Raw genomic sequence first — 21667 nt, forward strand, 5'->3', positions numbered from 1 at the left:
TGTCAGATCTGTAGTATTCCTATGTATAGTCCAAAACTATTTAAAACCAAAGGGCTGGGTAGAGCAAAGCAGAGTAAGGTGAGAGAGTGCAGGCCAGAGCGGAGTGCACTAATTTCAAGTCTTGTGTCACTGGCTTGATTCCATAAATACATATTTGCTTTACTGTATCAGAGGAGATATCACAACATATATAGTACTATGTATGTGTCCTGAGTGGAATGTGACAAATCAAGTGTTACTATTGGTCCTGCTCAGGCTAGTAGTAAAATACTAATACACAAACTTGTATTGACTATCTACCCCCACCGGTTAAAAAAATGACACCTGGTGCTTCAAAGTGATATGCTTTATAAAATCCTATGAATTAAATAAAAGCAATGTGTGTGTTGTACCTTTCATTAATTTTTATCCGTTGCTTTGGTGAAGGTGTTGCATCAAAACCAGAAGTAGAAATTCAATTTTCCTCATGATTATTTACTAAATGAGAACATGTAGTTTCAGAAAGCTGTAAAGATAAACACTATTACAGTTGGCGAGTACATTTGATAACAGCCATTTAGAATTTAAAGATATGCTGTACAGGGACTGGTTTTATTTGTGATAGTGTACAATTTTCCTCATCACACCCTGTAATTTTTCTGAAGAAGGTGGGACTACAATGTGTTCCACCTAAACAAAGCATGAAATGCGTCTGCAAAAACCTGTAATTGAAAATAATTAACAAACATCTTAATGACCCAGGATAGTGGTTTAACAGCAAGTAATAGTGGTCATATAGCAATATTCCCAGTGAGACAATGACTCAAAAGAGACATTATGATTTAAAAAAGAAAAACAAATAAGGGCCCTTTAGCACCTTAAGTGAAAGAAACCCGGCCCACAGGCTCTAAGTGATAGCGAGAGAAACGGAGACAGAGAAATTGTGCCTTTGTTATAGTTTGGAGAAGCAGAAGCTCAGAAACGTACAAGTAGGAACACGTGGACAAGGCCAGGCAGATGCTACGTGTTGCTGGCTGTGGCTCAGAGTTGCTGGGGAATGCAGAGTTTAGACCTTTTAAGTTACTTTCAAAGTGCTGCTTGAAAAAAAAGGGGGTTGTGTAGGGAAGTGGTCAAGTTGAAGACAAAGCCATTCTAGTTGCATAGATGTTTCAAATCATAGCTGCATATGTTGACCTGTCCTGAGGGTCGGCAGCATTAGTATCGGCTTCTCTTCAATAATACTTCTCCACAAGAGGCACGTGAAGTTACAAAATTCTTGTTAACAGGAAGAGAAGTAATGATGAAGCTGAAGCAGTGGTGGGGAAGACACCTTTTCCCACACCCTGTTACATCTTGGGCTGATGTACATCCACAAGCTGCCAGTGACTACACAGGAATTTCCTCCCCCAACTCAACAACTCACAGTGGCTGGGATTCTATTATTTTTCTTCTTGACTGTGTGACAAGGGTGAATTTCTGCCGATTACCTTTCCTGGCAATAAGGAGACACAGGATTATTTTAGATTCTCTTGGCTGGAGACTATTCCTGCCAGCGAATGGGTGTTTGTGTGCTGAAATATCTTATCCACCAGTGAGAAAACATGCAGCTTCGAGCACAGCAAAAGGATACATGAAGGCAGCTACAATGCCATAAACTCACTCTGAGCGCTTCCACCCAAACCACCAGTCTGAACTCTGAGAGACTCGCCACAAAAAAATATATTACAGATTACAGCAAGTGGAGTCCAAGGCAAACACCAGCAAATTACCAGTTCTATTTAAACACTGTCCTGTGAGCTTCAGCTTCATTTCACTCATGGAAAGTCACCATGAATCTGAAAGTTACTGCCTAAAAGGCTGATTGTATTTATTACTCCATAAATCAAAATTTCCTTTATACTGAAATCTGAGAGCATGGATGAAAGAATGAGACTTAAACCAACAGTCTCCTCAAACTGCTGGGGAAATGGCTGAGTTCCAAAGACAGTGACAGCACACAGGCACAGGTCTTATCAAATGAGCTTCCTCTTAGACAAAGAAGAGGGCTTCCCTATGTTCATTTCATTTGAAACACTCAATAATCACAGCATTGAAGTGAGTGAAGTGAGGGTTAATAGGTCTTGTTGGGAAATCACAGGCTTCAGTTAAAAGGCACATGATGACCAAAAAGAGACGAACAAAATCCCAAAGACACAAAAAACACACAAAATAAAATACCAGAAAATGATCAAACACACACATACACACACACACACACACACAATGATTTAAAAATGTATGCACTATAAACACATAGAGAAAGGAATTACACAACTAACACAAATGAATGCACAATGACTACAAAATGCACAAAATAATCCAAAAGACACAACAAACAACCAGAAAGAGACAACAACCAACATAAATGGATTAAAACTTTTCTGCTGTGCACTTTGGGGGGCTTGGGCTCATTTTCTTCTCTTACTACAATTTAAATCACTAAATTGATGCATGGTGCATATTCTTCAAGCCGTGGCTCCAAACTACCTTTGCACACATAATTAAATGCGAAGGGAGGAGAAAATAATGTAAGGGATGGACCCTGACACCTGTCTGAGTGTTTGGCAGGTGTGTGAGCACACATCCCACTTTCATTAGATTAGTGCAAACAAACTCACTGACCACACACGGGTCTGCAAAAACTACTCATTTACCATGCAGCTGAAGCTATACCAGCAGCATGTTGGTGGAGTGGTTAGTGCTGCCGCCTCACACAAGGTTGCAGGTTTGCATCCCTGGCTGTCTGCAGACTTTCTGTATCCAGTTTTCATGTTCTCCCCGTGCTCGTGTTAGGTTAACTGTTGTCTCTAAACTGCATGTAGGTGTAAAAGTGAGTGTGAATGGTTGTCTGTCTGTGTATGTCTCTCGGTGCTGGCCCCGGAGACCTGTCTAGGGTGTACCCCACCTCTTGCCCTATGACAGCTTGATAGGCACAGAATAAAAGATTACGGAAGTTATGCCATAAAATAAATATGCATCTTAGCAAACTCACCTGAGGTAGTAATACTGTAGGACACTCCTGTGTGCATGTGGACATGGAAATATCTTAATCTGGGATTGAATGCTTGAATAGGCATCAATTCCTCTGCTGATGCACGTTTGAGCATTTGGAAAACATTTCCACATATTTGAAATGATGATTTTATACTAATAGTTAGGATGTAATAGTTAGGATTTAGTTAGGTTGGTGTTTTGGATATTTTGTGTGGCTTTTCAATCCTAAGTCATGATCACTCTGTTCACTTCTAGTTCACTTATGTGAACATCCCCTGAAACATTGTGCTTCCTTACAGTGCAATAAACAAACAAAGAATCAGCAGTCTAATATATGTCTTTATGTTCGTAAATGTCTCATAAGTATTCATATTCTTCACTGATTCCTGCTTCTGAAGACAGGACAGGCTCTTTGGGATGCATGTCCAAAAAATGAGAGAAGACAACTGCAGTGTAAATGGAAGGTCAAACTGGGCCATCCTGTAGTTGTAGAAGCTGCAACGTGTCCACAGTGTAACCAGACTGCTTTGTGGACCTGCCAGATTTCCCTCTTCCTCCCTCCCTTGCTCTATGTCTCTAGCATCATGAGATGGGAACGCCTCTTTTGGAAAAGGTGGATTTCGAACATGGGTTGTTATACATGCACTTGGTCTTTTGTTCAGTGTGCTCGTGGATTACTGTCTCCTTTAAATGGATTCCTGCACTTTTACAAAAGCACTATTAATGATGATAGAGGAGGGGGCGGCATACACAACAGATTATATTGAATTTATCTATATTTCATAACTACCAGTTTGCAATCACGCTTCCTTTACAGACATGCAGTTTTTACATTGTGTTTAATAACTGATTCTTTCTGTGCAGACACACAGAAGGTGTGGATGACTGTAAATACTTGATAATCAGAAGATGTAGTGGTGAATCCTTTAGTGAGAAGTTTGCTTCTGCATTTATTATTGACTTAGAGAAAAACAAGTGCTTCAAATGACACTTTCAATATTTTAATCTGCATCTTGTTTGCTCTCTGTGCATAAAAGCTGCACACTTCCCTATGGAACCATCAGAGATCAATTTGAACCCTTAGAAAAACTATTCCAAAAAGATTCCAAATTCCAAAAGAATAAATGAACAGGGACCTAATGAGGCTGCAATGATCTGCCCTATTAAAGAAAATCCAGTGTCCAAACAATCAAAAAGTCAACCCAGCAGTGTCTCAAAACACCACCGACAGAAGCGTCAATTCATCAAATCCACGAAGCACAGAGGATGAGAAAACACGTCTGCACAGTGGAGAGCCGGTGAGAAACTGATGCGTGTCCTCATCCTCCACGTTTGAGCTGAAACATGAACTTGTTTGACATGTTTTAAGGCGGCCCCTGTTTCTGATGAAGGAGGGACTCCACGACTTGAACATGTACAAGCTCTCTGGTGCGCACGGGACCTCCCCAAAAGTTTTGGCATATAAAAGCCAAGCTAAGTCATTTATTTAAGCAGTAGGGAGTTTCTGCTAGGGTCTGGATTGGAGTTACACACAGACCGGACCCTGCCGTGTATGAGTGGTGTTTGAGGAGAGAAAAAGGATCCCCCCCTGCCGCAAAGAATCTACATGTCTAATATTTAGACATGTTCAGCTTTGTGGATATCCGGTTAGCGCTGTTGCTCAGCGCAGCAGTGCTTTTGGCGAGAGGTCAAGGCGAGGATGACAGTAAGTATCACTTTCAAACACTGATATGAGTTGTTTTGGGACTGTGGCACCCTGAGGATGTGGATAGCCCACAAGGATGCTGAGCAGTTTGCTGGAACTGATCGTCCTCTGCAGGATGCCTGACTCCAGTGGGCAGCGATGGGGACAGATGTTGCGCAGTCAGGCGTTTTGATGTGTTTTTTTTTAATGGGGAGCGCCTGAAGCGAATAGGACTTCATAAAATGGATCTTCTTTATTGTTTGCTGCTCTCACTGGCGTCCAGATGTGTGCGCGGTCAGTGCGCGTCCTCCTGGTGCAGCGCGAAGCAGAAGGGTGAAGCTGTAGCTATTGGATTCATAGAGAGATGAGGCAGAAATGTGAAAATAGCAAAGTGGACTGAATGTTGATTATGTTTAGCTGTAACCAGGTTTAGATAGGCAGAGTGTGCAGGTTCTAACTCATGGATTTGCTGTGAACGCATCAGAAGCGAGCGAACGGGAGTTTGTTGGGGGAACAACATGGTGAAAGGCTGAAACTGTCAGGTTACACTTTCACAGCAAGGCTCAAGAAGTTGCTGCCACTCCGTTGATTCACAATTGTCATCAAGTCTGTGTAAAACCTCGACAGTGGAAAAGTTTTAAACCTGACGTCGACAGTGAAAAAAGGTCTAGACATCAATTAATCATCACACTGAAGAGGGCGCGGAAGATGTGTTTTCTTTAGGCGCACAGCGCCCCTCTGTGGCCGCCACTTGCAATGTGCATCCATCAGCTAAAGTCCCCACCTCCCACCTTTAAGCGGTCCTACCACACAAGCCAAAAATCTTGAAATGTGATCAAGCTCAGTGCAATTTTCCACTTATAGTCTGAGGAGAAAACCATACAGTACAAATGTGCTGGATTTTACATCATAATTTAACTCCCTTAGACTGATGCATTAAAATCATCCAACATCTGATTTTGTAAGAGCGTGGCGACAGTCTGCATCCAAGAATATGGCAAATTCTGGAGCCTAAATGACTACAGTTAAAAAAGCAGACTGCCCAAAAGCTGCTGTGAAAAAGCACAATCTGAGCCAAATGCCAGAGCCAGAAACTCTCTTTATCTTGAACTTGCACCAACATTTGCGCAGTCAGAACCAGGCAGCACTTCTTTCCTCTGTTTTACCGACATTAGTTTGTCCTGCACGCAAAGTCTTATCTGATCCCCCGGGCACATATGACGCACACCTGTGCCAGAATAATTGGAGATACATACGTCTTGCGCAATAACGTAACGCTTACGTAGACATCATGCCACTGAAAGAGTTAAGTGATAGCAAAGCTGCTTTTCTTCCTAAATGTTTGAATCCTCACTGCCACCTGACTCACCTTGCGTTTCTTCTCTCAGGATCATTCGGCAGCTGTCTATTAGACGGGCAGTCATACAACGACAAGGATGTTTGGAAACCTGAGCCCTGCCAGATCTGCGTCTGTGACAGCGGAACCGTCCTGTGCGACGACGTGATGTGCGAGGACACGTCCGACTGCGCCGACCCCATCATCCCAGAGGGAGAGTGCTGTCCCATCTGCCCCGACAGTAATGGTACTCCACCTTGATCCCAATCTGGTTAATTAGCTTTTTGGCGCCACCTAGTGCCTCTCACCTCATCTCTGGCCACTATTGGATTTGAGGCTCTAAACCTGTACCTACTTTGCCTGAGGATTTTCATTCTTTGGATTAACCATTGCACAATTTAAAAAAAAAAACCGGATTACACCTGGCCTTTGGCGAAGTCTGCCATGAATATATAACCTGCCAACATGCCCACCTGTGCAGTGACACTGCAGGGTGCAGCAAGGCCTACACACATTGCATCTCCTCCAAACAACATTTCTCACAAATAGTTACCATTTTATTCACTACAGAAATCAGTACTTTAGATACAGTAACACGTCTGTCTCATTCTTTGCCATTTAGGGCTTTCATGTTTACAATATTTTGTTGATGTCCAAAAATAATGAACGTGTGTCTCGTGAATATGGTGGTGTTAACATTTTCTTTTTCTCTACTGGTTCTGTAGGACCCATGAATCCAGATGAAGAGGTATTCTTCCCCTTTGCTTAACTTTAAGTTATACCAAAAATTCTGTGTGTATTTTTAATCTGTCTGGATTAAGTTTTGCAGGGTGGTCTAACTCCTTTCTTTCTGCTTATCCATAGACACATGTCGGTATGAAGGGAGATGTGGTAGGTTCCTGTTCATTTTAATTCTCAGTTTCATTTAAAGTATTTATAATAAGATATTTTTCTGCCCAACAAAGCAAATGACACCTATATATGTTGTTTTTTAAATAACACTACTACTATTACTACTGCTAATAATAATGATAATCATGATAATAATTATTCTACGTTGTCTTGTTATTATTATATCATATCATAAGGTAATATCATTTTGGTCAATAATCACCCATTGATGTTTCAATGTTGTTTTATTATTATAACACATCTTTATTATACAAACACGTCTATGCTTCAAGACATATGCTTGATTATGCTTATTTATCTTAGGGTAGTTTTGATTTAAAATGTAAAAATGCGCACAGTTGAGTGGCTCCTACAGGTTTCAAATGCTGACAAAGATGCTCTGATTAACTGTTGGTAATAATCTATAATGATAGGTCATTCAAAGTTCAAAGGTCACATAACGCTCTAAACAGAGTAATGTCTATCAAGCAACAATAGCAAGAAACACATTAAGTAACTTGACTCTTTTTGCACAACAACGTTTGCATTGTTGTTTTTAAGATTCCACATGTGAAAAAATAAAAATGTGTTGTGTGAGACATGATCTGGTCTATTGTACACTGATTGTGCTATGATTTGTAATTCATCCTCCAAATTAAATAACTGAAATAATTAGTAAAGAATACTTACTCACAAGCGGTGTCTACTTGACTTTGTCTACAGGGTCCTCCTGGTCCCAACGGCAATGATGGACTCGACGGACTGCCTGGCCCCCCTGGTCCCCCTGGCCCCCCTGGCCCCCCTGGCCTTGGCGGAGTAAGTGCCACCAAGTCAGAGCATCCACACAATCTAGGGCGAAGTTTTCTGTATGGCTTGAGTCACATGAGATGGCCCTAAAAAACTACAGTGGGGAATTTAATCTCCCAAAGACTTTTTTCATAAGTCTGAACGTCAGCATTGATTTTATACAGACTTTGAAAGGAGACATGAAAAAACATTTAAACACGTTAAACTTTAACAAAGTATATCTGCTAAGAAACCTAACATCAGGTGCCTTTAGAAAACGTACACCTCTTATGACGTCTTCACATTTGCTTGGGTTTAGAGTTACAACTAGGAACAGAACAGTACAGAACAATACTAGTAAGTACGAAAATGTCAGTCTTGTTTCTTAACGTTCAGTGACTAATTCTTTATACTCTCCCCTTACAGAACTACTCTCCTCAAATGAGCTATTCTGATCCCTCCAAATCCAGTGGCCCACCTGTTCCAGGACCAATGGTATTAAGGCTGTGCTATATTGATAAATATTGAACAGTAAAACCCTATTTCAGATGTTTGCATGATTGTCTGTAGGAAATATTTGCAATGCTGGCTACAGGTCAATCATATTACTACTCACATGCATATGTAACTCCACCTATTGCCACATATAAACACAATCTGAATGCTGTTTTTTGCATCTTTACATCAACAGGGTCCTATGGGTCCTCGTGGTCCTCCTGGACCCTCTGGCTCTTCTGTAAGTATTCTCCTATTAATTATGTGAGATTGAGAATATGTTCAGAATAGTCCCTATGTAATGGGTAATGCTCATCACTCCGAATAGTTGTCTTACAAAATACATTGAGATAAATGTAAAAATATATTGCATTGCAAGCACTAATGTGTCTTTCTTGGTGTCCTTCAGGGTCCTCAGGGTTTCACTGGTCCCCCTGGAGAGCCTGGTGAGCCCGGAGCTTCTGTGAGTATACGAAATTGTCACACTAAATAACCATTTCTGTGATCAAATGTTGCCTTTTTGGGGAAATGATCAGCTTTATCCTGACTATTAGCCACAAACCTCACTCCCCCTCCCCCATCTTATTGTTCACAATTGATAAGATGATGTTTATTCTGCTTCCATCCAAATTATTTTAGAGTATGCCCCACATGTTGCCTACTGCTTTCTCTGCTCTGCTTCCTGTTCTAAACACTGCCATGCTGACACACATTTGCACATGCCTGTTTTTGTCCTGTTCTTTACTCAAGCCATTTATTGGTCTTTTTAGGGTTCCATGGGTCCTCGTGGTCCTTCTGGCCCCCCTGGAAAGAATGGTGATGATGTAAGTGCTTCATTGATCATTGGTCTTCTCTTTAATTCTTTTTTACAAGATCCTGCACAATTATACTTGTATAGAACATGGGTCCATCTTGTTAATGTTTGATGTGTTGTCATTTATTTATTGTCTAAAAGATACATAGTCACATAACCTGGCCTATTTGTGGCTTTAACAGGGTGAGCCTGGCAAAGCTGGTCGCCCCGGTGAGCGTGGACCTGCTGGCCCTCAGGTGAGTGACGAAGGGTTAACTCCACCCTGACATTTATGTGAAAGCTGATGAATGAGCACATTTTCATTAAATGTGTTGCATTGTGCAGAAGGCATTTTTTTTGTTTGTTGTTGACACATATCTTTTTTCCTCATGCAGGGTGCTCGTGGATTCCCAGGAACCCCTGGACTCCCCGGCATCAAGGGACACAGAGTGAGTCTGAATAGCATTCAGTACCAAGCCGGTCGTTTTTAGCTTCTGTGTTGTTGCTGGGAGTGGTGCTCATTTGTTTTGTCCACAGGGTTTCAGCGGTCTGGATGGTGCTAAGGGAGACTCTGGACCTGCTGGCCCTAAGGTAAGACAGCAGGATGGACTTGGCCCATCATAACTTGCAACAGTGTTTCATTTTAAACCACTTTGCTATGTCATTCCTCCTCAAATCTCTTTTTCCTTTTGTGTTCGTCCACAGGGAGAGCCCGGTGCCCCTGGTGAGAATGGTGTCCCTGGTGCTATGGTATGTTTGTTCCCCCCTCAGTCAATTTGCTAATAGTAACAGTTCTTGTAATAATAGTAAATCAAAATGAGATACAATGCTTTAAGTCTAGTCTTAATCAAGTCTACAAAAAGTTGGGTATGTAACATGTTGCAGCACCGTCAACCTGATGTTGTTCTGTTTTTTTTTTTTTGTCTTTACCAGGGTGCTCGTGGTCTTCCCGGTGAGAGAGGCCGCCCTGGACCTCCTGGCCCCGCTGTAAGAACTGCCATCTACTCTTACTGTTTCTACTCTTACCTGTTTACTGAAACACCTGTGACTGATAGTGAAAAGCTACTGGTTCTTTCTATTTCTGAAATTTAGTACCATGTTCAGATCTGCTAATGTTTGACACGATTTCAATTGAACTTTATTTATATAGTGCCACTTCACAACCAAGTCATCTCAAAGCACTTCACATAAAGACTATGTTTTGTCACTGTGATCCAATCTCGTCCTCCTCTGCAGGGTGCTCGTGGTAACGATGGCAACACTGGTCCTGCTGGACCTCCTGTGAGTAGACCTTTTGGCACAGTTCATTTCCATTTTTCACATGTTCACTGATATTACCACTAAATACTGTAGTAAAACATTCAATGCACTTTTCATTTATACATGAAAAGTTGTTGGTAGCTTTTCATGAAACTTTTGATATCTTGTGGCTCAAGATTGTCTGCTAAACTCGTGTCTCTATTTGTCAGGGCCCCACTGGATCTGCTGGTCCCCCTGGATTCCCTGGTGGTGCCGGCGCTAAGGTACGTCACCTAATACTAGAGACACACATCATGTCAAAATAGACTGTTTCGTGTTTAACTGATTATTATTGTGCACTATTGTAATGGTGTAGATTATAAATCCAAGAAATAAGGCTCAAAATTAGGAGGAACTCTTTCATCTACCTCCCCTCTCACTCCGTTTGTAAGACATCTGACAAACTTTTTAATCATCTCCTTAATCCTGCTCCCTATTAAAAACACTGGGGACTGGATATCAACTTCCAAATACAGATTTTACATATGAATTATGCTCGTCACACCCCACTGCCTCCCATAAGCCAAACTGTTATCAAACTGTAAAACTAAAGGTTTGGCACAATGCTTTACAGCCCAGGTAAACACTGCAACCACCAGATGGCATCACCAGACCTGACTTCTAAAGCTTAGTGAGGGATCTATTTTAATATCCTGTGACTCCTATCTATTATTAGGTCACACACACACAAGGAATTCCATTAGGAAGCAAACAAACTTTGCATTTTCCCAATAATATATACCTGAGTCATATTCAGCAGGTACATATTAGACTATACTAATGACTTGTCCCTTTAATGCAAATTACACGTATATTTAATGTCTTTAGGATTTAATATGCAACTTGTTTTTCATTTATCAGTGGACACTCACAATATTAAAGTTGCAGGCCCCTGAGATATTGTTGCTTACCTTCACAGGGAGAAACTGGTGCTCAGGGAGGCCGTGGACCTGAGGGACCCCAGGGAGCCCGTGGTGAGCCTGGTAACCCAGGACCTGCTGGACCCGCTGGACCTGCTGTGAGTAGATACTAGACTTGCCTGCACTTTTACACACTGTCACATATTTTCATATAGTTTGGCAAGAAAAAAATCTTGGTGCCATTAAAATGTTAAACACATTATATTTCGTTCCTCTCTGAACAGGGTAACCCTGGATCTGATGGCTCTCCTGGTGCTAAGGGTGCACCTGTAAGTATCATACACGCTAATCACATTTTTTTTATTCCACTTGAATCCTTGATATGGTATTCTTACCCTCTTATTCTTATCCCACAGGGTGCTGCTGGTATTGCTGGAGCCCCTGGTTTCCCTGGTGCTCGTGGTCCTGCTGGAGCTCAGGGAGGTGTTGGTGCTCCTGGTCCCAAGGGTAACAATGTGAGTACTGCTTGTGTGAATGAGTTTTTGTGTTAACACACACTAGTTGTAACTGTTATAGAGACCCATTATCATTTGACAGCTTAAATAAAATGTGTGTTTCTGTCAATAGGGAGATCACGGTCCCTCTGGTCCCAAAGGAGAGCCTGGTGCCAAGGGAGAGCCTGTAAGTGTCAAAATAGATCATCCTCAACAGATTGAAATAGTGTCCCACATTTATTTGCCACTGTCTGTGTAGAAAACCTTAATATGACCAGTTTGGCTGACTTTGCTTTCTTTTCCAGGGCCCCGCTGGAGTTCAGGGACTGCCTGGACCATCTGGTGAGGAGGGAAAGAGAGGACCCCGTGGAGAGCCTGGTGGTGCTGGACCTCGTGGACCCCCTGGAGAGCGTGTATGTTACCTCTTCTTTCTCTTCAACTTGACATTTCTATCAGATACTTGTAGCCCCACTTGCTAGCTGTTAATGAAATAGCAGTTAGACCTATATTCTTAAACTCTGTAATATAGACATTTACAATACACTAAATTCCCAGGGGGATTTGCCTGTGTTATTTGAGTGAAGCATTAATATTGTACTTAATGACATTGTTGGTGTGTGTGTTCGTTTCTTTAGGGTATGCCTGGTGCTCGTGGTTTCCCTGGTGCTGATGGAGGTGCTGGTGGCAAGGTGAGTCCCTTTATCCTGTAAGTCAAGGTCAGGAAAACAATTGTTTTCAAAACCGGCTACACCACCATCCTCACTCCAAACATCATTAAAGCAAAACAGTAGAGACACTTTTTGTCCTGAGACAGTCACACTGTTCCTAAATCTTCTCCACTTATGTGACAGGGAGCCCCTGGTGAGCGTGGTTCCCCTGGCCCATTGGGACCTCAGGGAGCCACTGGTGAGTCTGGAATCCCTGGTGGTCCTGGTGCACCCGGTTCCAAGGTGAGTTCTATTATTGAAACTTACTTTAACCTTAAAACCTTAAGTCTTTTGTCTCTCTCACTAACACGAACTCTTCTCCAAAGGGTATGACCGGTAGCCCTGGAAGCCCTGGCCCTGACGGCAAAACTGGACCTGCTGTAAGTACTGAACCATTTGTTTGTTTATGTTTAGTAAAGGAGAGGATTTTAATCTGCAGGGTTGGACATTTAATTGGAGACATTTCAACACTTTCTGTACTTTCTTGTCTTTCAATGATGTTTAGGGTGCTCCTGGACAAGATGGCCGCCCTGGACCTCCTGGCCCAGCTGGATCCAGAGGACAGCCCGGAGTTATGGGATTCCCCGGACCAAAGGGAGCCGCTGTGAGTTAATACAACATCTCCATTCCTAGATTTCCAGTCACATATAACACAAATACGATGATAAATCTAAGGGAAAACTTGGAATCTGTAAAATCTACTTTACTTTTAGATTTTGTACTGAAAAGTCATATCCAACAGATTTTATTTCTTTTCACCAGGGTGATTCTGGTAAGCCTGGTGAGAGAGGTCCCGCTGGTGTTACTGGCCCTGTTGTAAGTACTTGCATATTTACATTTTACTACACAAATCGCAGGTTGCAACTGTAGAAAATATTTCTACAGTATATAAGTGGATAATTATTTTGCATAATGTTTTCGATAACAGGGTGCTCCTGGCAAAGATGGTGATGTTGGTGCTCCTGGCCCCTCTGGCCCCGCTGTATGTATCTCATCTGCCTCTTTTACAATAACAACCATGAAATGACTGATATTACCATCAATTATTAATTGCATAGTTATGTATTTATGGGGTTAACTGATATAAAACAAGAGTATTACAATTGACATTGTCTTATGAAAGGTTTTTTATAATTTAATTTCCTCATTTCTGTTCAGGGACCTGCTGGAGAGAAGGGTGAACAGGGACCTGCTGGTGCTCCTGGATTCCAGGTAGGTTTTAAGAGCTTCGTAGAAACCCGACCTCTGCCATTTGTTTTCCTGCTATAATCCTGAGCTGTGGCGCAGTTCCATGTAATGCCTCTAAGGGTTTTCTCTTCTTTTGTTTTATGTGCAGGGTCTTCCCGGACCCCAAGGTGCTACTGGTGAGACTGGCAAGCCCGGTGAGCAGGTAAGAGTTACAGGGGATTGTAAAAGCAAAAACCTTTGTTTCACAGCCTAACTTGTCCCTAATTGATCATAGTTAAATTCAAAGCACATAAAAAAATATGGCCACCACTTCCGAATACTGTGACAATTACACTGTTGTTCTTTTTTTTGTGGGAATGTGATTTACAGTATGAAATCAAGTCAGATTTAATGACAATGTTCTCTCCTTTCCCTCTCTCGTTTAGGGTGCTCCTGGTGAGGCTGGACCCCATGGCCCATCTGGCCCAAGAGTGAGTATCTCTTGCATATTAGGAAGAGAGCATCATCATCCTTTGTAAACATTGTTCCTGTGGTCTTTTGCTACATTGGTCATGTCTGACATGTTCCTTCTATGCCTCAGGGCGAGAGAGGTTTCCCTGGTGAGCGTGGTGCTCCTGGCGTTGCTGGCCCAGTTGGACCCCGTGGTTCTCCTGGTCCTTCTGGTAACGATGGACCTAAGGTTTGTCATATGAAAAAACAATGGAGAAATAGTTGATATTTAATATATTAGACAAAGTAAGCAGTTTACTGACATTCAAATAACAACAATCACATATTGGTCCATTAACCCTTTATATACGACTTGACCACAAACCGTGATGAAATGCTATAATGCCTTGTCATCATTCAGTTAAAATTGAATATTGTAAAAGTGGTCAATGATCCTCATGGTAGTCTTCCACAATAAACACAAAAATGCTTAATTCAGACCCATAAAGTAAGAACAGACTAATATATTAAACAAAACACACCCTCATGTGTTCATACAGCAATAATACAAAAAAATGAATTACAATATTCTACTGTAATACAAATCGGTGTAATTCCACTAAATCAAAGATATGTGACCTCCTCATTCACATAGTAAAGTGAAATATACTAGATTAATGAAATTAACACATTAGCAGCAGTCAACACTCAACTTTTGAACATGTATTTCTCAAGTAGTTATGTAAATTCAATCGTGTAACATTTCAGTGAGCCATTCTTGCTTATCCTGTTTTCTGCACTGTTACATGATGAGTGATATTATTAAATTAGAATAAGAATTAAAATCCATTATAAAGCTGAAATGTTTTAAACACCGTAAATGTCTAGACTAGACATGGGGTTGACATGACAATAGGACCAACCATTCTTCCCATTCTTTATTTTACCTTTCCATCATGGATGTAGCTAAGAAAAAAAAAAAAGGTTAGTTTTTTGGAGGCAAATAAGGAGCAGCTGCTCAAAACTAAACCTACTGATAATAGATTTCACTAATGTTCCCGTTTTTTTAAACTGCTTTTTTACATTGTTTAAATTTCTTTTTGATTAACTAGAAAAACAGCATGAAAAAAAAAATAGCAGAGCACATTGTCCTTCAGAAATCTCTGTTAACATTTATTCATTTGTTACACACAGTATTTAGACCTAATGCACATATCACATATCATTGCTGGCCACCGGTTCAGCGGGTGGCTCAGTTGCAGCGGATTTAATGTGATGAGCAACTTGTGTCTTTGTGTGTGTCTAGGGTGAGCCTGGTGCAGCTGGTGGACCTGGTGCTCAGGGATCTGCAGGTATGCAGGGAATGCCTGGTGAGCGTGGAGCTGCTGGTATCCCAGGAGCCAAGGGAGAGAGAGTAATTATCACACCACCAAAACACTTTTATTCCTGTTTCATTACAACATAAGCTAAAGGAGGAAACGGTTTGATTTCGTGGTTCAGAGCTTAACGTCCTGGGTTAACAGGCTCACGCACTCATTTTGTTGTAATGCCTGAAATTTGGGATGTTAAATCTTTCACGTAATCATATATTTTCTGATATTTAATTGATTTGTCACATTAGGAAAGTGTGTGTGTGTGGGGGGGGGATGCCTATGCTGATCCCTGTTTACCACAATATTAATATTTAACTAAATAAACCTACAAAAAAATCAAGCGACCTTGATAACCCTTTTCTCTTCTCAGGGTGACCCTGGTGGCAAGGGAGCTGATGGTGCTCCTGGCAAGGATGGTATGCGTGGTCTGACTGGTGCTATTGGAGTCCCTGGACCTCCCGGTGCTCAGGGTGAGAAGGTGGGTCCAGATACAGCTTTAGCTTTTGCCTACAAATAACACAAATACAGGTTCAATAAGTTTTTTCCTCTCATGTTTGGATTAAAGTAAAAATCTATTCACACATTATATATACATTACAGTATACATTAAACTTATCCTCTACATAGTTCTTAAATTATGCAATTGGAAAACAAGCAAAAATATCCATCATTATACTCTAATATAATAAAATATGTTTAGTAATACTGAAAAAGATATTATTCGCAAGCTCACTTTCATAGCTGGGTCAAATAGGATTTCTGATCTCCTGTCCCTCTTCTTTCCCTTTGGTTTTAGGGTGAGGGCGGTGCCGTTGGAGTTGCTGGACCCACTGGCCCTCGTGGTTCCCCTGTAAGTTCTTCTCCAGATTCCCACAAGACTGACTAACAATCAGTGCACCATCCTAAACCATGTTGAAATTTTATTCTCAACGTAGCTGAATAATGCTAAAATGTCTTTCATAATTTCTCCAACAGGGTGAGCGTGGAGAGACTGGACCTTCAGGACCTGCTGGATTCGCTGGACCTCCCGTAAGCCCCTAATTTTAACAGTTTATCCCAACGCTGATTTTTTTTCTCTACAGATTCAGATTCTGTGTAAAAACATAGCACATTCCCTCATCATTAAAGCTTGAACCAGAAAACATGTATTAAATTTTTTTTTCTTTTTCCTTTTGCCCTCCAACCTCAGGGTGCTGATGGTCAGCCTGGTTCCAAGGGAGAGACTGGTGACACTGGACCCAAGGGAGATGCTGGTCTTCCTGGACCTGCTGGACCCGTTGGAGCTGCTGGTCCTCAGGTAGGCCCACATGTCACCTTTGAAAAATATCGTAAAGGAGCTGATTTCAGTATTTTTTCATTATTGATACCATTAATTGTTGAGAATCTTTGATATAATTATACTTTCCCCATTTTTTTTTAATCCTTTATGCTTGATGATAGTTGTTGTAGGACTTATAAATGTATCTATCCACAGGGACCTGCAGGTCCTACTGGAGCCAAAGGTGCTCGTGGTGGTGCTGGTCCTCCTGTAAGTTCCCCTTCAATATGTTAGGTGTCACTGTAACAGCTGATAAAAATTGTCAAATCAGTGAGGATGTGTTCCTTTTTTGTTTTTGTAGGGTGCTACTGGTTTCCCTGGACCTGCCGGAAGAGTTGGACCCCCTGGCCCTCAAGTAATTACCATCATGTGCATTTTACCTAGCTGAAATAACTAATACAGTTTCTTGTCATTAGTCTGTTAACTGTCACAGCCTTCAGCAGTGTTTTTTTCAATGACTTTTCCAGGGAGCTGCTGGAGCCCCTGGACCTGCTGGACCCGTTGGCAAAGATGGACAAAGAGGAGCTCGTGGTGAGACTGGCCCTGCTGGTCGCCCTGGTGAGGCTGGTGGTGCTGGACCTCAAGGACCCAGTGGAGAGAAGGGATCTCCTGGTTCTGATGGAGCCCCTGTGAGTGCCAGCTATAATTCTGCCATTGGCCTTTGACAGCTGAAAATATATTATATTCCTGTTCACTGACCTTTGTGTCCTTCTGTTAAGGGTTCTCCTGGTATCCCTGGACCCCAAGGTATTGCTGGACAGCGTGGTATTGTAGGTCTCCCTGGACAGCGTGGTGAGCGTGGTTTCTCTGGCCTGCCTGGACCAGCTGTGAGTATTCTGAGTGCATCATGGTTGGACAGTATTCAGTTTGCTGAATATTGTTAGAATTAAAAAACAAAGAAGAGGAATCTTTAATGTTTTTTGTTTTTTTTGCATAAGGAAAAGTAGAACTCAACTTTTCAAGCGAGCTATTAGGTGCAGAGAACTGATTTCTCTGGTTTTAATTTCAGGGTGAGCCTGGAAAGCAAGGATCTGTTGGACCTGTTGGTGAGCGTGGACCCCCCGGACCTGCTGGACCCCCTGGAGCATCTGGTGCTCCTGGAGAGGCCGGTCGTGAGGTATGCAACCTCAGTTTTCAGAGACATTTTGCTCTCAGATGTAAATGATCAGCAGGGTCTTGCACACTGAAAAAAAAAAAACACTCATGTATATATAGAAATTAAGCACAGTATTAGTGATGGCATACAGTTTATTTCGCCACACCATGGCTGGGAAATTGTAACTAACAACTCAACTGTACAATTGACTGTCCTTGCTTCTCCTCCACAGGGATCTGCTGGTCATGATGGTGCTCCTGGTCGTGATGGAGCTTCTGGTCCCAAGGTATTGTTCCTCTTTTGGACTAATCTTCATAATTCTCAAATGTTAATTTAATTATCAAACCTTCTGCTATGTTTTGCTTACCCATTTTAGCTGGTCCAACAATGTCTCCCTATAGATACATGACATTAGCCTTTAAGTGTAGAGCACTTTCCAACTGGAGATTTTCTTCTGCAGGGAGACCGTGGTGAGGCTGGAATGCCTGGAGCCCCTGGACCTCCTGGTGCACCTGGAGCCCCTGGTGGTGTTGGCCCATCTGGCAAGAGTGGTGACCGTGGAGAGACTGTAAGCCACCTTTATGCTTATCTTGAGTTTGTTAAAAAAAAACCTTTGCCAATCTGGTAAATCACTGCAATATTTTGTGCTCTGATCTTCCCATTATCTGTTTCCTTTAGGGCCCTGCCGGTCCTGCTGGTCCTGCTGGGCCTGCTGGTGTCCGTGGCTCTAATGTATGTTTGTTCACTGCATTATATTATGCACCAGCAACATAATAAACATAATATACAGGCTTTCTGAGGACTGATGATTGAGTGAACCTTGCTTTTATTCAGGGCCCTGCTGGAGCCAAGGGAGATAGAGGAGAGGCTGGTGAGGCTGGAGAGAGAGGCCACAAGGGACACAGAGGCTTCACTGGCATGCAGGGTCTGCCCGGACCTGCTGTAAGTAACAGTTTCAATGTGATATGTGATAGCACATCGCAGCATCAAGTGCTTCAACTGTAACATCTTCATCTGCCTCTAGGGATCTCCTGGAGAAAGAGGACCTGCTGGTGCCTCTGGACCTGCTGGACCTAGAGTAAGTACAGCTGTTTGTAAACTTTGTCACATTCTTTTTATTATTTATATATATAAAAAATGTGACCTTCTTTCGATAAGATACTCAATGGATACATAAAAAGATCTCTTGCATTAGTGATTATTTAAATAGTTTATCTTGGGATTTTTCATTGACCCATGAAAATAAGGTGATTTGAGAAAGTATAAAAGAAACTGGACAAACTGAACTGACATAATTGGATGTTTTCTATCATTAAGTGAACACCTGGCTTTTGATCTATAGGGACCTTCTGGATCCTCTGGCTCCCCTGGTAAGGATGGCGTGAATGGTCTGCCTGGACCCATTGGACCTCCTGGTCCTCGTGGTCGCAACGGAGAGATGGGACCTGCTGTAAGTTGCAATACTGTCTTGAGTTTTTCAACATAGTTGCACATTCAGACACTTCAAGTATGGCTGTAGTTTGTAAACCACTGGCGCCTCCCAATAGGGTCCTCCCGGACCTCCTGGACCTGCTGGACCCCCTGGACCTCCTGGCAGTGGATTCGACTTCATCAGCCAGCCAGCCCAGGAGAAGGCCCCTGATCCCCTGCGCGGAGGCTACTACCGTGCCGATGACCCCAACGTGATGCGTGATCGTGACATGGAGGTTGACACCACCCTCAAGACCTTGACTCAGAAGGTTGAGAACATCCGCAGCCCCGATGGTACCCAGAAGAGTCCTGCACGCATGTGCCGTGACCTGAGGATGTGCCACCCTGAGTGGAAGAGCGGTGAGTGCAGATTATTGCTGGATGAAACCGAAATGAGATGATCAAAAATTCAACTTTAAACGGTTCTATGTTCCTCCGTCACAGGAACCTACTGGGTTGACCCCAACCAGGGCTCCAGTCTGGATGCCATCAAGGTCCACTGCAACATGGAGACTGGTGAGACTTGCGTCTACCCCAGCCAGTCCAGCATCCCCATGAAGAACTGGTACCTCAGCAAGAACCCCAGAGAGAAGAAGCACTTCTGGTTCAGCGAGTCCATGACTGGTGGATTCCAGGTGAGAAGACAAAGCTCAAATGTCATCAATTTGAGTACTACAGGTTATGTAAAATACTGCTAAGCCAGTAACACTAAACCCCATACATCCTTCTCTTTCCTCCTCCACCATGCAGTTCCAGTATGGCACAGATGGAGCTGATCCTGAGGATGTCAACATTCAGATGACCTTCATGCGCCTGATGTCCAACCAGGCCAGTCAGAATATCACATACCACTGCAAGAACAGCATTGCCTACATGGACTCCGCCACTGGCAACCTGAAGAAGGCCCTGCTTCTCCAGGGTTCCAATGACATTGAGATCAGAGCCGAGGGCAACAGCCGCTTCACATACAGCGTCAGCGAGGATGGCTGCACGGTGAGTTTTGTTTCAGTTTGACCCAAAGCTTGAGAGAGAAAACAGTATTATTTTCTAGAGCAATACCTTACCTTTCCCCATCTTCTTCCTCTCCGCAGTCACACACTGGCGCATGGGGCAAGACAGTCATCGACTACAAGACATCAAAAACATCCCGCCTGCCCATCATTGACATTGCTCCTATGGATGTTGGTGCATCTGATCAGGAATTTGGCGTTGAAGTTGGCCCTGTTTGCTTCTTGTAAAAATTGAAAGAAATATGGACATGACATTGTTGTTTTTTTTCTAGCAGTCATCTCTAAATCCTTTTTCTATGCATTCAAAACTCATTCGGCTGCCATTGGTCCACATGCTTAAAACCACTCTACTGAAGACAGTGTGTTTTTTTTTTTTTTTCCAATCATGAGAAGTTTTTGGGACTGCTACTTCAACTGAAACCAGCCACAAGGACACTTTAAAAAGAATCTTTTGTTTCCACTGGCAACAAGAAAATAATATATACTTGTGTAAAATTTTCCCTGGAGATTGAGAAAAAAAGATCGTTCCACACATGCAACAAAACACAGGTGACTTTTGCCATTTTTTACCACTGCGGAAAGGACATTGAAAACAACAAATGAAATGTACCACTTTTTCTGGTGTTAAATAAATTGTAAAAAGTGTGAAGTGTCTTCTTGTTATAAATTTATGGAACTTTATGCTCAGGCAAACGTGATCAGCAAATGAGCAAGACAAAGAAGCTTACCTTCATTACAATGTGTAGATGGCTACCTCACAACAAGAAGTCACCCTATTTTTTTTCTTAAATGAAAAGGGTATATTTTACACGAGTGTATTGGGGGAATTAAAAACATTCAAAGGTGCTATTACCAATTCAATGAGGTCCAGCTATTGGTGATTGATGGTGCAATTCTCACTGTCGTACTCATTGCCACTGATGCCTGCCGAACCTTTGGTGCTACTAAATTATCTCACTGTCTTGTTGTCTATGCAGTGCAACTGTTTTCTTCTTAAGTGTTGGTTTGATGACAGAGGTTCTCACTGCAGATGTAATGCATGCAATCATGTCTGTAGAGAAAAGCAAGTGACTCTGCTCCAATATCATTTCCCTGCCCATGTCTTCAGTGTTGATCCTTCTGTCTGTTTGCCTCTGTGGAAAACTCCTCTTCACTAAAAAAAGAAAAAAGACAGCACACATCTCCCCCTGTTGTTTATGTTGTTTGTTGATGTCTTTTGCGCGAAGGGTTTCTTAAAATTTGAAGCAGACCCACTTTCATGGTTTAAAAGAGAGATTCTGTACTTATTTTGTACATGTATAATAAATCAAGATGTTTTTAATTATTTTGGGTGCTGAAATAAAGCATGTGAAGTGGTCTACTCAGTGGCGGGGTTTTCACTGTCCTGTTTAGCAACTGTTGTGAAACCGTAGTCAGGTGTTAGGAG

The 21667-nt window shown here is 42.2% G+C and overlaps 1 protein-coding gene across 1 annotated transcript; it reads left to right on the forward strand.

The window, feature by feature from the left end:
- The first annotated feature begins 4495 nt into the window (after window positions 1–4495).
- col1a1b (collagen, type I, alpha 1b) lies at window positions 4496–21565 on the forward strand. Its single transcript, XM_067487153.1, has 51 exons — window positions 4496–4717; window positions 6085–6279; window positions 6758–6780; window positions 6897–6923; window positions 7647–7739; window positions 8136–8204; window positions 8401–8445; window positions 8614–8667; window positions 8975–9028; window positions 9201–9254; window positions 9393–9446; window positions 9535–9588; window positions 9703–9747; window positions 9931–9984; window positions 10234–10278; window positions 10467–10520; window positions 11216–11314; window positions 11441–11485; window positions 11573–11671; window positions 11784–11837; window positions 11956–12063; window positions 12286–12339; window positions 12502–12600; window positions 12684–12737; window positions 12863–12961; window positions 13120–13173; window positions 13286–13339; window positions 13516–13569; window positions 13694–13747; window positions 13971–14015; window positions 14126–14224; window positions 15281–15388; window positions 15718–15825; window positions 16144–16197; window positions 16323–16376; window positions 16537–16644; window positions 16822–16875; window positions 16967–17020; window positions 17133–17294; window positions 17385–17492; window positions 17675–17782; window positions 17994–18047; window positions 18222–18329; window positions 18440–18493; window positions 18596–18703; window positions 18786–18839; window positions 19104–19211; window positions 19309–19591; window positions 19676–19866; window positions 19982–20224; window positions 20323–21565. The coding sequence occupies exons 1-51, from the start codon at window positions 4636–4638 to the stop codon at window positions 20467–20469; spliced, it is 4341 nt and encodes a 1446-aa protein (XP_067343254.1). The 5' UTR covers window positions 4496–4635; the 3' UTR covers window positions 20470–21565.
- Window positions 21566–21667: the final 102 nt, after the last annotated feature.

Source organism: Channa argus, chromosome 20 (genome assembly GCF_033026475.1).
Source record: "Channa argus isolate prfri chromosome 20, Channa argus male v1.0, whole genome shotgun sequence".
Taxonomy (NCBI): domain Eukaryota; kingdom Metazoa; phylum Chordata; class Actinopteri; order Anabantiformes; family Channidae; genus Channa; species Channa argus.

What these genes read in the sequence shown, in the direction of transcription:
- col1a1b (XM_067487153.1), top strand. Translation starts at nt 4,636, where the DNA reads ATGTTCAGCTTTGTGGATATCCGGTTAGCGCTGTTGCTCAGCGCAGCA. An exon ending in TCGGTATGAAGGGAGATGTG is followed by an intron (nt 6,924 to 7,646) that starts GTAGGTTCCTGT and finishes CTTTGTCTACAG; the next exon opens with GGTCCTCCTGGTCCCAACGG. An exon ending in CTGGTGCTCCTGGATTCCAG is followed by an intron (nt 13,570 to 13,693) that starts GTAGGTTTTAAG and finishes TTTTATGTGCAG; the next exon opens with GGTCTTCCCGGACCCCAAGG.